Source organism: Dendrobium catenatum, unplaced genomic scaffold (assembly GCF_001605985.2).
Source record: "Dendrobium catenatum unplaced genomic scaffold, ASM160598v2 fragScaff_scaffold_1427, whole genome shotgun sequence".
Classification (NCBI taxonomy): Eukaryota; Viridiplantae; Streptophyta; class Magnoliopsida; order Asparagales; family Orchidaceae; genus Dendrobium; species Dendrobium catenatum.
In genome coordinates, this window is record NW_021319889.1 from 1,229,440 (window position 1) to 1,247,015 (window position 17,576).

At 41.3% G+C, this 17,576-nt stretch overlaps 2 protein-coding genes across 2 annotated transcripts; both read right to left on the bottom strand.

The window, feature by feature from the left end:
- Positions 1 to 1,879: 1,879 nt before the first annotated feature.
- LOC110099681 (UDP-glycosyltransferase 73E1-like) lies at positions 1,880 to 3,512 on the bottom strand. Its single transcript, XM_020826901.2, has one exon. The coding sequence runs from the start codon at positions 3,449 to 3,451 to the stop codon at positions 1,913 to 1,915; it is 1,539 nt and encodes a 512-aa protein (XP_020682560.2). The 5' UTR covers positions 3,452 to 3,512; the 3' UTR covers positions 1,880 to 1,912.
- Positions 3,513 to 5,245: 1,733 nt separating this feature from the next.
- On the bottom strand, positions 5,246 to 17,294 carry LOC110099670. The gene is made up of 5 exons (XM_028700004.1): positions 15,745 to 17,294; positions 10,390 to 10,620; positions 9,293 to 9,356; positions 6,972 to 9,233; positions 5,246 to 6,770 (listed from the first exon to the last, which is right to left on the bottom strand). Exons 1-5 carry the CDS (start codon positions 17,253 to 17,255, stop codon positions 5,538 to 5,540), a joined length of 5,301 nt encoding a protein of 1,766 aa, XP_028555837.1. The 5' UTR covers positions 17,256 to 17,294; the 3' UTR covers positions 5,246 to 5,537.
- Between the last annotated feature and the right edge of the window lie 282 nt (positions 17,295 to 17,576).

Below are 17,576 nucleotides of genomic sequence, written 5' to 3' on the forward strand. Positions count from 1 at the left end.
GAAAATTTGGGTTGAACCCGACCCGATTTCAAAACGGGTCGGGTTCGAGTTCCAGAAATTGACCCGTTTAAAAAACGGGCCGGGTTCGGGTTGACCCGGCGGGTTGCCGGGTCAACCCGTGAACCTGTTTAATTTGAACTGCCCTCGGCCCCCTGTTGCCCGCGGCCCCCTGCTGCCCCAGCTGCACCTGCTAGCGCCGGCGCCCCGTGCCCGAGGTTGCTTGCGCGTGGCCGCGCACCCGCGCTCGCTCGCACCCGTGCCTGCCAGCACCCGAGCGCTCACACAAGCACCCGTGCTTGCAATGCGCACCTCCCTCGCCCACGCACGCGCTTGCTCGCTCCAGCGTGCGCCCGCTCTAGCTCGACTGCGTCCAAGCGTTTCGGGTACCGTGTCGGGTCGGGTCAACCCGACAACCCGCAGGGTCAGGTCCGGGTTCGAATTTCCAACCCGTTTGTCTACTCGGGTCGGGTTAGGGTCGACCCGTTTGAACCCGGATCAGTTCCTGATTCGATTCAAACCCGACCCTTGACCCAGATTTGACACCCCTATGGCTAATGACACTAGCAACTCATATGATAGTGAGAAGGTTCAGTGCTCACCCTCGCATATAGAAATTATAATAAACCTAAAAAACTTGTTGTCTTTTCTTTATGCTCATAAACTGCCCATCTTACATATTGTATAATCTATATTTTTATAATTCACATATACATCATTATCAAATAAAATATATAAATTAATATATGCAATTGAAATTAACAGTATTTGAAGAATAAAATAGTTGACAAAGGAGTTATTTGGGATGGAAAATAGTTTTTTTGTGAGGATTGTTGCAAAACTACTGTGGAGAAAGAGGTTTTTTTTAAGCTCATATAAAAAAAGCAATTTATTTGAAAGTGTTGCAAAGAGCAATCTTCTTGCACAAAATTTCTTGAGAATAATTAAAAAATAATGGTCAAATAAAAACTGTGGTTGCAATCTAAAAAGTTAATTAGTAAAAAAGATGTTACAAATAAAACCTTAATCCAACAAATTAGGAATATGCTTGAAGTAAAAGTTGGCCTTTTTCACATAGAAATATGTAGAACTATCATATTAGGAAAAAACTCAAATTTATGTGACAATTTATTAAAACATTAACATATCTTAATTTTAATAAAACTCAGGTGAATAAAGTAAGATGAAATACAATAGAGGCTAAAGTTTTGGAATCTACAGATCATCATTGTCTATTAGTTGGGAGCTTCGATGTTGGATTCATGCTTTCGTATGTGATGTGTATGTGAATTTATCTAATTTAACCTAAATATCACAGCAACAAAAAGACTGAAATAAAAAACAAAGTAGTAGTAACCTATCTTATCTAGAATATTTTTTTCTAACTAGCTTGACTCCTATATCAAATTCTAAGCCCTACAAATAAAAAATTTCTCTATAATTGCTCTCCTTCCTTTTCATATACTCTTAAATAAATGTTGGATTGAAGATACAAAGAAAAGGAATAGAGATTATAAATTTCATAAGTAAATGTTTAAGTGATGGAAATGGAATATTCTATGAATAACTAAAACTTTTGAAGAAACTGTTCATATTTTATGAGCAACTAGCACCAATTCACAGTTGAATCTAAGGCTTTGAAAATATTATGACATGCATATTTGAAGTTTTCTGCATAAAAAAATCGCATGAAGAACTACAGAGCCATGTTAGTGTAGCTGTATTAGATCATAAAATATTCTCAATCATTAAATGACGACAAAATCCTTAACAAAACCTATATAACAACTGCGCATTATTTATTAATCATATTCCTTATCAAAACTTCAATAAAAATTTTTATCAACAGTCATTTTTACATGGAGATTCATTTATCATCAAATAGCCATGAAAAGAAGTTTCTTTTAAAAATTTATTAGCATGAAATGTTTGCCTCTTGGTACTTTCTCTGATGTTCTGATACATAGTTGATTACATCTTGCAATCCCTTCCATGAAGACCCCCCTTCCTCCATGGCTGCCCTTGCTTGCTTGCCAAGCTCCCTTGCTCTCTGCCTTCTCTCTTCCCCCGCCTCTCCGCCCCCCATCAAATTCTCCACAACCCTCTCAACCTCCTCCCTCCTCACTTTCACCTCCACTTCAGTACGATTCTCTACATCTAAATAATCTGTTGGTTCGATTCCAACAGCCACCCCACTCTTAAACACCTCCACTACCAATCGCTCATTCAAGAACTGGTCATATATATGCGGCCATGTTGCCATAACCACCCCCGTCGTCAATGCCTCCAATATCGAGTTCCACCCGCAATGTGTCACAAATCCACCCACCGCCACATGCCCCAATATCACAGCCTGCGGCGCCCACCCCCTTATTATCATTCCCCTCCGCTCCACCCTTTTCTCAAACTCCGTTATCCACTCCTCCGCCCCAGGGACTTTCTTGTCCACCACTTCCTTCACCACCCAAATGAATGGTCGCCCGGATGCTTCCAGCCCGTGACCCAGCTCAATGAGTTGTGCCATTGTGTTGCATATGATGCTTCCAAAGCTCACAAGCACCACTGAACCAATCTCTTGCCTATCTAGCCATTGGAAGAGGATATTGTTATCAATAGATGAAGCCCTCCCACGTGCCGCCTTGACATCAAGCTCTTCTTTATAGAGTGAGAGCGGCCCTACAGGCCACACTGACTTGCTCTTTTCCTTACGGTACCTCTCAAAGTACCAAGGCTCAAGCTCCATGAAGCTGTTGACAAGCACACCGTCGGCAAATTCTTCTGCCGATCGAATTGTTTCCATGTATTTGGACTTGTCAGGGTCTGAGGGCGAGAGCGTGATCACCTCGTGCTTACTTATTCGAATGGGATGTGGGAGGCCCTGAAGCATGGTGAACCCATCTGACGCTGCCGCCACTGCAGCCTCAAGCTCAGCTCTGTGTCGATTGATGAGGAGATCGCACAAGATGAAGAAACAAGATGGGCCATGGAAGATGAGACGGGGAATGTTGAGGGACTGCGCGACATCAACAGTCCAATGTTGGAGGTTGTCAGAGATGAGACAAGCAGGCTTGGGCCATCCAGCCTTGTCTGGAATGCGTAGGTAGGCCTCAAGCGGGTCGCGGAGGAGGGATAGAGCATTCAGAAAAGGGAGTATAAGATCCACGGAGGGGAGGAGGTCAACACTTTCGCAACCTTCAGGGAGGCCAACATCAACAACTGGGAAGCGGAGTTCAACGAAGCGAATAGGTAGGCTGGAGGCGGTGGCTTGATCGATGATGGGACGGATGCGATTTAAGTTGACCGGCGTAGTGGCAAAAGTAACGAGGGCGTCATGGGCTGCAAGTAGTCTAGCTAGATCGACCATGGGGATCATATGACCTTGTTGCATCAAAGGGATAAGAAGAAAGTGGAGGGGCTTTGTTTTTGAGCTGCACTTAACATCTTCAGAGCTCATCGTGGCTGGACTGGATGATGAAATGCTTTTGCTCTACTCGTAGGAAATTTAAAGAGTGCAGCTAAACACCATATTCGTTAGGAAATGACCGTTTTGTTTTTCAAAATATTTAAATGAAATAATACTAACGGTGAGAAGGTCGGATATTGCTTCATTGCTTGGCCACCAAGAAAAAATGTGATAGCTTTCTTGCTTGGCCACCACGCCCTCAATAACAAAGAGTGACGCCTTCCCATGCGTAAGCTCTGTTGTCTGAGCCTTTTCTGTGTGCTCCTCATCAATAATTGAGAAAACATCTTACATCTTCAACGTGCCTGTTAAAGTCCTCCCTTATCAAGAGAAATTATTATGTGAGGTTCTGTGTGGAGATTGGACTCAGCTCTATATCGGAGGTGAATCAGGTGCAATCAGGTAAGTACGATATGCAACAAAAAAATGATATGATGCATTCTAAATGATCTCCAAATAATATTCGGCGGCCAAAATAATTAATCCTTAGGCCCTTCTGAAACCGAGCCTCATGCAGTTTCTACTGCAACAAACAGTTTACTATACCCTCTCCAATTTTTTAGATCTATTGAAATTTCGAAAGATAAATTTTTTGGGTATCCAACACATGCTGCAGTAAATTTTTTTATATTATTATTTATTATTATTTTTTTTTTACATCCTGAAGTAAGTTCTTTAGTGCCTTGGCCTGCAATTTTTGGGAATAATTTTTTTGCCACTGGATGATGATCAAAGCAAAAAAAAAACTCTATAAAAGGTACGCTGTGACATATAAAAGGTACGTTGGACTTTGGTATTCCTATTATAAAATCTAATCTCGTTCTCACCTCCTTTTCAGATGCCGACTGGGCTGGAGATCCCATCACCCGGAAATCTACTTCTGGATATTGTATTTTTCTTGGCAAAACAATCATAACTTGGACGGTTAAAAAGCAACACACCGTTGCAAGATCCTCCAAAGAATCTGAATAAAGATCATTAGCGGCCCTTACCTCCGATATAATTTGGCTGTGAAGACTACTAGCTGAGTTCGACATCTCTCCAGATCAACCCACAGATATGCATTGCGACAGCATGTCCGCCATCGCTTTAGCCAACAATCCGGTGTTTCATGACTGCACAAAGCACATTGAGATCGATCAAAAGTTCATAAGAGATCATATTCAACATAACAACATTCGTCTTTTACCCATAAGCACTATTGATCAGGTGGCCGATATATTCACCAAGCCACTGTCCACAAGAAGATTTCATCAACTACGACTCAAACTTACGGTCGTTCAAGACCAATCAATTTGCAGGGGATATTAGAGGACAATTCAAAATAACATTTATTTGTTAATACAATTGGCATCACCTCATTGGTTCTAGCTTGTCTTAAGTCTTGTCCTTTTCCTATATATGGATACCTATATTGTACTCTTGGAATATGAAAAATAATACATCTTCTTCTTTATTTCTTTCTGTTCACTGTTTCCCTATCTTCCTGCGTACTGCTTCTCTGTTTCTTCACTAGTAACCTATCTTATCTACAATATTTTTTCTAATTAGCTTGACTCCTATATCAAATTCTAAGCCCTACAAATAAAAAATTTCTCTGCAATTGCTGTCCTTCCTTTTCATATACTCTTAAATAAATGTTGGATTGAAGATACAAAGAAAAGGAATAGAGATTATAGATTTTATAAGTAAATGTTTAAGTGATGGAAATGGAATATTCTATAAATAACTAAAACTTTTGAAGAAACTGTTCATATTTTATGAGCAACTAGCACTAATTCACAGTTGAATCTAAGGCTTTAAAAATATTATGACATACATATTTAAAGTTTTCTACATAAAAAAATCGCATGAAGAACTACAGAGCCATGTTAGTGTAGCTGTATTAGATCATAAAATATTCTCAATCATTAAATGACGACATAATCCTTAACAAAACCTATATAACAACTGCGCATTATTTATTAATCATATTCCTTATGAAAACTCCAATAAAAATTTTTATCAACAGTTACTTTTACATGGAGATTCATTTATCATCAAATAGTCATGAAAAGAAGTTTCTTATACAAATTTATTAGCATGAAATGTTTGCCTCTTGGTACTTTCTGTGATGTTCTGATACATAGTTGATTACATCTTGCAATCCCTTCCATGAAGACCCCCCTTCCTCCATGGCTGCCCTTGCTTGCTTGCCAAGCTCCCTTGCTCTCTGCCTTCTTTCTTCCCCCGCCTCTCCGCCCCCCATCAAATTCTCCACAACCCTCTCAACCTCCTCCCTCCTCATTTTCACCTCTGCTTCATTACGATTCTCTACACCTAAATAATCTGTTTGTTCGATTCCAACAGCCACCCCACTCTTGAGCACCTCCACCACCAATCGCTCATTCAAGAATTGGTCATAGAAATGCGGCCATGTTGCCATAACCACTCCTGTTGCTAGTGCCTCCAATATCGAGTTCCACCCGCAATGTGTCACAAATCCACCCACCGCTACATGCCCCAATATCACCGCCTGCGGCGCCCACCTCCTTATTATCATTCCCCTCCCATCCACCATCTTCTCAAACTCTGTTATCCACTCCTCCACCCCAGTGACCTTCTCCTCCATCAGTTCCTTCACCACCCAAATGAATGGTCGCCTTGATGCTTCCAGCCCGTGACCCAACTCAATGAGTTGGGCCATTGTGTTGCGTATGATGCTTCCAAAGCTCACTAGCACCACTGAACCAACCTCTTGCCTATCTAGCCATTGGAAGAGGATCTTGTTGTCAATAGATGAAGCCCTCCCACGTACCGCCTTCACATCAAGCTCTTCTTTATAGAGTGAGAGTGGCCCTACAGGCCACACTGGCTTGCTCTTTTCCTCACGGTACCTCTCAAAGTACCAGGGCTCAAGCTCCATGAAGCTGTTGACAAGCACACCATCGGCAGATTCTTCTGCCACTCGAATGGTTTCCTTGTATTTGGACTTGTCAGGGTCCGAGGGCGAGAGCGTGAACACATCTTGCTTGCTGATTCGAATGGGATGTGGAAGGCCCTGAAGCACAGTGAACCCATCTGACGCTGCCACCACCGCAACCTCAAGCCCAGCTCTATGTCGATTTATGAGGTGATCGCACAAGAGGAAGAAGCAAGATGGGCCATGGAAGATGAGACGGGGAATGTTGAGGGGCCGCGCGACATCAACAGTCCAATGATGGTGGTTGTCAGAGATGAGACAATCAGGCTTGGGCCATCCAGCCTTGTCTGGAATGCGTAGGTAGGCCTTGTGGAAACGAGTGTGCCAGCGAGAGAAGAGTTCGCCGGACTTGGAGAAGACAAGCTCACAAGAAGACAGAAATGGAAAATGATTTATTTCATTGGTTGCTTTACATCAGAGTACACATACCTATAAATAGATGAGACAGAGTAACTTTACACATGTCAGCAAATGATATGTTTACAAGAAGCTTATTAACAGGTTATTACAGGTAGCTAATTGATTAGGTGCTAATATTCCCCCTCAAACTTGCGATTCCTCTATGATCGTCAGCTGGGATCGCAAATATTTGAACCGAAGAGTAGGAAGAGGTTTGGTAAATATGTCTGCGATCTGATCCACAGTGCTTATTGGAAGAAAACTGATGGTTTTGTTTGAAATATGATCTCGGATGAATCTTTGATCAATCTCAATATGCTTCGTGCGTGCGTGGAAGACCGGATTGTTCGCCAAAGCTATTGCCGATGTATTGTCACAATACACTGCAATCGGGGTATTGTGCAGAATGTTGAAATCAGCAAGAAGACGTTTCAACCAGATTGTGTCCGCGGTAGCTGCGGCCAATGCCCTGTATTCGTATTCTGTGGACGATCGAGATACGGTGTGCTGCTTCTTCACGGTCCAGGAAACCAGTGTGTCTCCTAGAAAAGTGCAAAAACCAGATGTTGATTTCCTGGTTATCGGATCCCCTGCCCAGTCGGCGTCTGAGAAAGTGCGAAGGATCATGGAGGATTTTGTAATAGGTAGTCCGAAGTTGATTGTGCCACGGATATACCGAAGGAGACATTTTAAGAGATGAAAATGAATGGGTTGAGGATCGTGCGTATGCTGAGACAGAGTGTTGGTGGCATGAGCTATGTCTGGACGCTTAATGGTTAAATACTGAAGTGCTCCCGTGATTTTCCTATAGGTGACAGCATCTGAAATGGTATTGTCTTGTTTGAATTGAATGGGCTGTTTAGTAGAAGATGGATTAGACAGAGAATTGCATTGTTGTAGATTAGTTTGCTCAAGTAGAGATTGAGCATAAGATTGCTGTGACAAAAAATACTTATCTTGCGTGGATTGAATAGTGATCCCGAGAAAATGACGAGCTAAGCCGAGTTGTTTCATAGTGAATTTGGAGTGTAAGTTGTGTAGAAGATTGGCTATGGCTTCGTTGTCGTTGCCCGTGATTAGAATATCGTCCACATACACAAGTAGAAACAGCTGAGTGTGTTGCCGACGGTAGACGAGCAGCGAGGGATCTGCCTTGCTATGCTGAAAACCGATATTGATGAGATGAGTAGTGAATGTGGTGTACCACTGTCTAGGAGCCTGTTTGAGCCCGTATATGGCTTTCTTGAGACAGCAGACGTGGTCCGGTGACATGTTGTCTTCGAAGCCTTTGGGTTGACGCATGAATACCGTTTCGTCCAGGCTGCCATGAAGAAATGCATTCGTGACGTCAAGCTGCTGCACTTGCCATCCATTGTATAATGCAACGGTGAAGAGAACCCGGATGGTGGGCAGCTTTGCAACGGGGCTGAAGGTTTCTTCATAATCCAGTCCATGTTCTTGCCGGTTGCCTTGTGCGACGAGACGAGCCTTGAATCTTGATACTGTCCCGTCTGAATTAAATTTCTTGTGAAATGTCCATTTGCACCCGAGAATGGATGCATTGGACGGTGGTGCGACTAGGTCCCAAGTGCCTTGCTGTTGAAGCGCCGCAAACTCCTCTGCCATAGCTTGATGCCATTCAGGATGCTTGATAGCTTCGGAGTAGCTTGTGGGGACATTTTGTGTTTCCAGTTGAGCAACCTGATGAAGCAAATTTAAACGAGAGATTGGTTTAAGGGAACCTGTTTTGGATCGAGTTGTCATGTGATGTTGTGTGGTAGGCTGAACATAAGAAGGATCTTGATTTAGAGCAGAGGAGATTCTGGTCGGTGAGTGGGATGTAGTTGTAGATTCGAGTAGGGGAGGCAGCGTAGTTGGTATGTTGCTGGAGTTGATCAATGCAGGACGATATCCTTCCTGCACTTTGGAGACCGGTAGAAGAAGTTGAGTGGGCAGAGCTTGCATTGGTGTGGTGAGAGGTGGAGACTGTTGTTGAAAAGGAAACAAGTTCTCAATGAATTGAACGTGTCTAGAGATAGTTATGGTATTGGTTTCTTGGTTAAAACACTTATATCCTTTGTGCTTGTCTGAGTAGCCCAAAAACACGCAGGTAGCAGATTTGGGTTGAAGTTTGTTAAAAGAATGCGGCGGGAGGAGAGGGAAACAAGCGCAGCCGAATGTTCTCATGTGAGCGTAGTCCGGAGAAGTGTTGAACATTAGTTGTAGCAGGGAGTAGTTCTGGTTGGTGTGAGAGGGAAATCTGTTGATTAGGTACACCGCTGTATCGACTGCTTCATACCAGTAGGTAAGAGGTATAGAAGCCGTATGAAGCAAAGTCTTGGTTGTATCGAGAATGTGGCGATGCTTGCGCTCTGCCACTCCATTCTGTTCCGGTGTATATGGACAAGATACCTGATGATGAATGCCATTAGATCTAAGGTAGGATTGAAATTGGTGATTTATATACTCACCTCCTCCGTCAGTGCGAATTGCTTTAACTTTGTGATTCGTTTGTTTTTCAATAAAAGCAATAAACTGAATAAAGTGTCGCACGACATCAGATTTAAAAACTAACGGAAACAGCCAACAATAGCGAGAGTAATCATCAATAATGAGAAGGTAATATCTAAATCCGTGGTAGGTGGTGACCGAAGACGGTCCCCACACAGAGTGCAATAGTTGAAGTGGTTTATTAGTTCTATTTGCAGAAAGAGCAAATGGCAGTTTATGGCTTTTACACATTTTGCAAGAAACACAATTGTAATATTTTTGAGAAATATGAAGACTATGATGCGTTCTTGAAATGTGCTGTATAGTTCTATGGTGAGGATGACCGAGTCATTGATGCCAGTTTATCGTTGAAGCTGCTACAGCCGACAGAGCTTGTGGAGAAGTAGCTGCTTTCTTTATTGCAATGGGGTAGAGACCCTGTTTACATGGACCGGTGAGAAGAACTTTGTTGTTCTGCAAATCCTTAAAAGTGAAACCATCAGGAGTAAAAGTAATAGAAATTTGATTATCAGAAACAAGATTGGATATGGATAGAAGGTTATGAGATATGGAAGGTATATGAAGTAATTTGGATAAAATTAACTTACGATCTGGTGTTGGGAGCAGACCCGTACCCGAGTGAGCGATCGGGATGGATCGTCCGTCCCCAACCATCACCTGATCAGAGCCATGGTAGCTTGAACCTTGACTGAGTTGATCGTTCCGATTCGTCATGTGCGCTGACACGCCTGAATCCAAATATCAGTCTGTGGATGTGGCCTCTGTTGAGGCAAGCAGCGCGTTGTTTGTGTCATTGTTGTTTCTTGGTGTAGTGTAGTTTGGATCATGACGATGCCAGCACGCATCCGCAGTGTGACCTCTTTTGAGGCATATTTGGCATTGAGTTGAGGATTTCGATCCTTGTTTTGGTGTTGTACCAGAGAAAGATTGATTACGACCCCTGCCCCTACAACCGCGACCTCGGTTTGCATATAACGCAGTTGTGGGTTCTTGCTAAATTGCTAGACGCAGTGTGTCCGTTTGAATGTGAATTTCCTCGCTGATTAACATTGCATACAGGTTATCAAGCTTGAGAGGGGTCTGTAGTGTCCGGATAGCCGTTTTAAACGATTGATATGCAGGTGGAAGCCCATTCAGAATATGGAGGATGATATCCTCAGTGTCAATTGTGGAGCCAGCAGAGGCAATGTTGTCCATGATCTTCTTTATCTCGGTAAGATAGGTTTGCATAGTCATGTTTTTCATGGCTATGTTGTGTAACTCATTCTTGAGTTGCATGACCTTGTATCTGATCAAGGGCGATAGTGATGCAACTCAATTTGAACCTGCCACAACTACCAAAGATATGAATGGTCACCAACAGCTAAAGCAGGAATAATTTTGTGATGAGCAAGTCAACTTTTCTCCAACCAGTTTTTTCTGCTACATCATATTCTTGAGCTTCTCTTGAATGAAGGCACTATCGATGGAGCAGCATTTAGCCTGGATTATTTTTCATCTGAATTTAGGGTTTAGGGTATGCATAAGTGAGGCCCATAGTATTGATTCTTTTTTATGTAAATTTCTAGCAAGTACTGTATTTTAGTTTGTTCATTGTTTCAACGAATGATAATTAATTTTCAAGCAAGTTGCATCCCTTTTTCCCTTTTTGTGAGTTATTTTCATCATTCAAGATTTCTTCTTATGAAGCTCATAAAAATTTCCTATAACATTACCGTTTTGATAGGTTGCTCATGTGTATATAAGATTACAGTAGACAGTGGACATTAAGGTTCTGTATTTAAAAAAAAATTATAAACGTTTGTGATGGTTATAACGGTCACAATATTTCAAAATTGTAGTGGTTATAACCACCACAATCCTAGAAATCAATTTATTTGTGATGTATTTATCCACCACAATTCTGAAATATTGTGAGAGTTATAACTACTGCTACATCCGCTACTTCCTCAAATATTCCCCGTTGGTCTTTAAACTACTGTGAATGTCGTTGCAGCGCATTGCAATTACAACGGGGGTGCTTCAGTTTTAAAACCTTCGGGAATGCAATATGAGAACAAGGGTCATTTCATGTCATCTTTGGGTCTTCGGGTAAACCCGTCGGGTAAACCCGAATCCAACCCGATTTTTAAAATGGGTCAAAATCTCAAACTCGAACCCTACCATATGACAAATGGGTTGACCCGAATCCAAAATTTTCTGGGTCAAGTCTAGATCAAGTTTTGTGTCGAGTCAAATATTGTCACCCCTAGTTAAAACATTATTAAATTGGATCAAGGCGGAGATTATTTGTATTTGGTCCAGTTTTAGCTATTATGTTTCTTTGGTTTATCTTACCCTACTATTAAATTTTTAACTATTTGATAGTGTTATAAGTAGAGGTTAGAGTTTTCCGTAAAGAATGGGAAAAAACAATAATATTCAGTTCTGTTTTTACTGTAAATTATATTCTCCATCTCTCCCTTCCCTTTCTCTCTCTCTCTCTCTCAAGGTGGAAGAAACAAGAAGTAGAATTTTCCTCTAATGTTTTCACAACATAAGCTAATAGAGAACATGTTGCTTGGAATTAGCAAGGCTGATGTGCTTGCAAATGATGGAATTTCAGAGTGCCCGGCAACTTGATTTTGTGCAAGAAAACATCCAGAGGTTGGAGAAAGCCTTAGTTGGTAAGCTTATAGGCAAACGGCTCCCACAATTTCTTCTACATAACGAGCTCAAGAAGAGATGGTCCCATTTGGGTAAATTTGAATCTATTTCCATTGTGTCGAATTATTTTATTTATCTATTTGAGAAGGTTGAAGTGAGGGATGCTATCCTCTTGGGAGGCCCTTGGATCATTTCTAGACACATTATAGGCTTCGACAAATGGTCGCCATCTTTTTCACCAAATTCAATGCAAGAATTACATTCACCAATTTGAATCTGGTTTCTACACTTGCCACTCATGTGTGGGGATCATTTAAATATCACTCGTATTGCTGCCAAGGTCGATGGATGCGTCGACTACTTTGTGTGCTAGATGTGCATATGTAAGGGTTTGTGTTTGAGTTGACCTCGCACAGAGACTGCAACAAAGAGTTTGGATCATCGGCATTCGAGGTAATTTTTTTTCAAAAAGTGGAGTATGAGGGCTCTCTCATATTTTCTTCAATTGTGGGTTCATTCGTCGAAAGGTTGACTTGTGCTCAACCATAAAGCAACCCTAACCCGCCTCTATGCCATCACCACATCAATCTGCTCTCAATATTCATCCTGGTGATGGGAAATTCAACCCCATTTGCGCCCAAACAGCTCTTAATGCTAAAGGTATCAGCTATGAGCAAAAGCCTCAACCACCAACTTCACAAATACCTCTCCATAGTGTATAAACACTATCCAAACAGCAACATGCTGCCCTTCCTAGCCATTCTCCCAAGCACCATTTCAATATCAACTCTCCAATTCTCAGTGGGGAGACAGGCAAACATCTAGACAACATCATTGGCGGTAGGGGTGTCAATATTTGACACGACATGAAAACCCGATCCGGAAAATCCGGGTTGGACCCGATCCGATTTCAAAATGGGTCGGGTTCGGGTTGACCCGACGGGTTGGGTCCAGTCCGAGTTTCCAACCCGTTTATATACCCGGGTCGGATTAGGGTCGACCCGTTTGAACCCGGGTCAGTTCCGGATTCGACCAGAATCCGACATGTGACCCGAAATTGACACCCCTAATTGGTGGGGTCGTGCTCCCCTTAGGTGTGCAATGAGTTCCTTTTATTTCATTTGTATTGCGCCCCACAAACTAGCCAGATTTCTAATTAATGCAACACTCAACTTTCAAAGCAAAAAACCTCTGCAACAAAAAAAACCACACTATGCGATCCTGCAAGATCTTTTCTAGTGTTTTATACTGCTACAAAAGCTAAAAAATAAAAATAAATGTTGTGAAAGCCTATATATTTCTGGTACTTATGCGAAATTATTATGTGTGGTCATCGGATATTATCTGGAGGTCAATCAGAATGCGACACATCACCAATACGTCACTAATATGATGTGTATCGTTATTGTGTACCGTTGTGTATTGGGTGATGTGGCGCATCCTGATTGACCTCTAGAAAGTCCAGTAACCTCACGTAATAATCTCTGGGTACTTAGACTACACATATAATTTTACCAAAATTTTATTTTCTTATTATCGAATTAGATCTATATAGAATTAGTTATATATTATCTTAATTATACATAATTACTATATATTATCTTATTCTTTACAATTTTAAAGTAAAACTTATAGACTTTATATATTTGACTTAAAGAAAATAGAAAATAAAGCATTTATTAAAATTCATTCTATTTCCTTAAATTCAAAGCATTTTCACTCATTTAGCTCATCCTCATATATATTAATTTTATAAGAAAAATCCATGATACCAATATTTTTTTCTGCAGCTCATTCTGATAATTAAGAGATAAGGAAGCAATGGTCCTTTAAGTTATGCCCTTAGAGCCCAAACCAAAAACTTTTTCTTTTTCTTTACTTCTACTATTCAGCTCCACGCCTCAACACCCTAAAATAGGATGACTTTAGGTCAATTCCAACCGAATGTCAAATGACTGAAGGTCAGATTAAACGGTATTTTGCGCCAGGTGAACATTGCGACTCTATTGGTGTCAAACTATTCACGAACATCAATTTTTATTCGTCATTTTGTTTGTTTGGAGTTTCGTTTGAGAAAGGATATATCTGATATATTCTTTTTTGACATTAAGAAATGGAGTACGGTTAGAGATCAGTTATTATCTTTTGGAGTGTGAAATGAGTATTTTGGTTGGAAACGGACTAAGACGATACACCTAAGGGCTCATCTCCTGTGATGTCTAACTCAACATATCTCTTAGATCTATTTACTTATCGTACGAAAGATTAATATTATTAATAGCCGTATAATGTTCAATTATTAGTATTTTTATTATGATATATTTATACTAATACAAACGCATTGTGATCTACTATTGACCACTTTTGTCTTTCATGTTTTTTTAATATTGCTATTTGTTTTAAAAATAAGCAATCAAATAGTCTCTAAATGTAAAAACTATAATCGTTTGAGACAACCTTCACATTATGTTAATTTTTAAATATTAATCATAATTTTATTTAGCAATTGCTTTCTCAAAAATTTTTACAGTTAAAATTACTATTTGCAATAGAGTAGCTAAATTATTTTGCTCATAACAAATTTACAACTAACTTTATAAAATGTTACGGTCGTCCCAAATAAACTCTAAAGTAAGGCTCATCGACCTCAATTAGAGGCACTATCGAGAATGCAAAAGCACTAGTTAGAAGAAAGCTGTCTTTCAAATATTTCGGGGTTGAGTCAAACACTACTACTTCGGATTAAGACTTGAAATGTAAACAATTAAAAGTTACATGATAACACCATAAACTGACCCGTAGTCTTTGATTCTATCTATTGTTGGGCATGAGACATCAATGGGAGCAATTATTAGGTCCTTTCACTGGATGTAGAGGAAGGTTCGGTTTTAGGCAAAAATAGGTCAAAAAGTGCAAATACCGAGTTTTTCAAAAAACTCGGTATTTTTTCAAAAATCTCGGTATTTGCACTTTTTTAGGCAAAACCGAACCTTCCTCTAGGTCCTTGCACCGGACCAAATAAAAATCCCATCAATGGAGGTTGAATAGAAAACAGCAGGCTTCAACATGCTTGATTCGGCTTTTTTTGTCTATATATGACATACCTTAAAGGTTGCATATTAAAGCAAGAAGGGATCAAAAAAAAAAATTTCTTTTGGACATTTTGGCCAATTAAGATAGAATCACACATGCATCGTATACATAAGATTTGAACCCAAAATCACTTTGTTGGTAGCATAAACTCTCAACCAACAGATCGAACTAAGTTGCGTCAAAGGCATCAAAATTATTTAACCCTATAGACTCTTACAATATATTATCTTTCATCGACGACAAAGTCCTTGCATAAAGTCTAGAGACACTTAAGCACTCCACATTATTTATTTATAACTATAACAACAATAAAAATTTTGTCTTTATACATCGAACAACTATAATTTTATCATCAAATGGCTATCAAAAAAGAAAAATTAAGGAGCATTTTACTGATTGACAACACATCTTTTGTTGTCTTCTTACGATATAATATTCCTAGCTAGCTCTTCTAGATGCAACTTTGCCTGTGCTACATGGTAATTATTTATTGTCAGAAATCACGAGAAATTTCTTATCAAAATTTTAATAAAAAATTTCTTGACTTCAATTATTGTTACATGGATATAAAATTAAGAAACTAATACATCTCAATGTAGAATAAAGAGATGATATAAAATAAGTTATTTCTGAGAATTTCTATGCAAGAATGAAAGTTTTTGTCCCTTACTACTTATGTTGGCTATCTAACACATAGTTAATTGCATCCTGCAATCCCTTCCATGAAGACCCTCCTTCCTCCATAGCCATTCTAGCCTTCTCCTTGAGCTCCTTTGCCCTCTCCCTCATCTCATCCCCTTCCTCTCCTCCCCCCATCAGCCTCTCCAAAACCTTCTCGACCTCCCCCCTCGTCACTTTCACCGCAACCTCATTATCATCTCCTACACCAAACAATTTCGGCTTTTCGACGCCAACTGCTACCCCAATTTTGAGAACATCCACCACTAATTGCTCATTTAAAAATTGGTCAAAGAAGTGTGGCCATGTAGCCATTACCACCCCTGTCGCTATTGCCTCCAGTGTTGAATTCCAACCACAATGTGTCACAAAGCCCCCTACCGCTACATGCCCCAACATCAGTATTTGTGGTCCCCAACCCTTTATCACCATTCCTCTTCCCTCCACCCTCTTCTCAAACTCTGTTATCCACTCCTCCACCCCTGGAACTTGCCTCTCAGCAACTTCAGTCACAACCCAAATAAATGGTCGACTCGAAGCTTCCAACCCGTAGCCCAACTCCATGAGCTGGGCTATGGTGTTGCGTACAATGCTTCCAAAGCTAACGAGCACCACTGAACCGGCCTTTTGGTTGTCTAACCACCGGAAGAGGAGCTTATTGTCAATAGACGAAACTTTCCCGCGTGTCGCCTTGGCATCAAGCTCTTCCTTATAAAGTGAGAGTGGCCCAATAGGCCACACTGGCTTGCCTGTCACTTCGTGATATCTCTCAAAGTACCAAGGCTCAAGCTCGACAAAGCTATTGACAAGCACACCATCGGCCGATTCTTCTGCCACCCTGACGGATTCCATGTATTTGGACCAGTTAGGGTCCGAGCGCATGACCGAGGTTAACTCGTGCTTGTTGACCCGAACAGGATGTGGGAGACCTGGAAGCAAGATAGGCCCGCTTGATGTTTCCTCCATCGCAACCTCAAGCTCAACCCTATGTTGTTTGATGAGGAGTCCACATAAGAGGAAAAAACATGATGGGCCATGAAAGATGAAACGGGGGACATCAAGGGTGCGGGCAACATCGGCTGTCCAATGTTGAAGGTTGTCAGAGATAAGACATGTTGGCTTTGGCCATCGAGCTAGGTCAGGGCTATGCAGGTAGGTCTCAAGCGGTTTGCGGAGGAGAGATAGAGCATTCATGAATGTGAGGAACAAATCAGCGGACGGAACGAGTTCGGCGCTCTCACAACCATCGGGAAGACCGACATCCATAGCTGGGAAGTAGAGCTCGACAAAGCGGATCGGAAGGGCAGAGGCGGCTGCCCCATCAATAATGGGTTGAATGCGGGCCAAGTTGATCGGAGTAGTGGCAAAGGTAACAAAGGCGCCACAGGCCGCGAGGAGCCTAGCTAGGTCGACCATGGGGATCATGTGGCCCTGTGCCATGAGAGGCACGAAAAGAAAGTGGAGGGATTTTGTGTTTGAACCATAGACATCGGCTTCGAAGCTCATGGTGGGCGGTGCCTATGTGGCTGAGGGGAAGATGATATGCTCTGGTATCCTGTGGTGGGAAGTTGAAAAGAAGCTGCTGAACTTTATAGCCAATGGAGATTAAGCTTTTTCAAATAATTTAAATGAAGGATTATCTGACTAGAACTCTCAACATAGAGGTTGAGTGCTTGACACTTCTAGGGAGAAACTTCACAATTTAGAGTAAAAAAAACTCGTTCAAATACGCCGGCGGACAAAAGAGACGCCGACGACACTTTTGCTTGGCCACAAAGCTCTCTCAATACAGTGACGGCTGCGTATTCCTACGCACCGTTGTCCAGC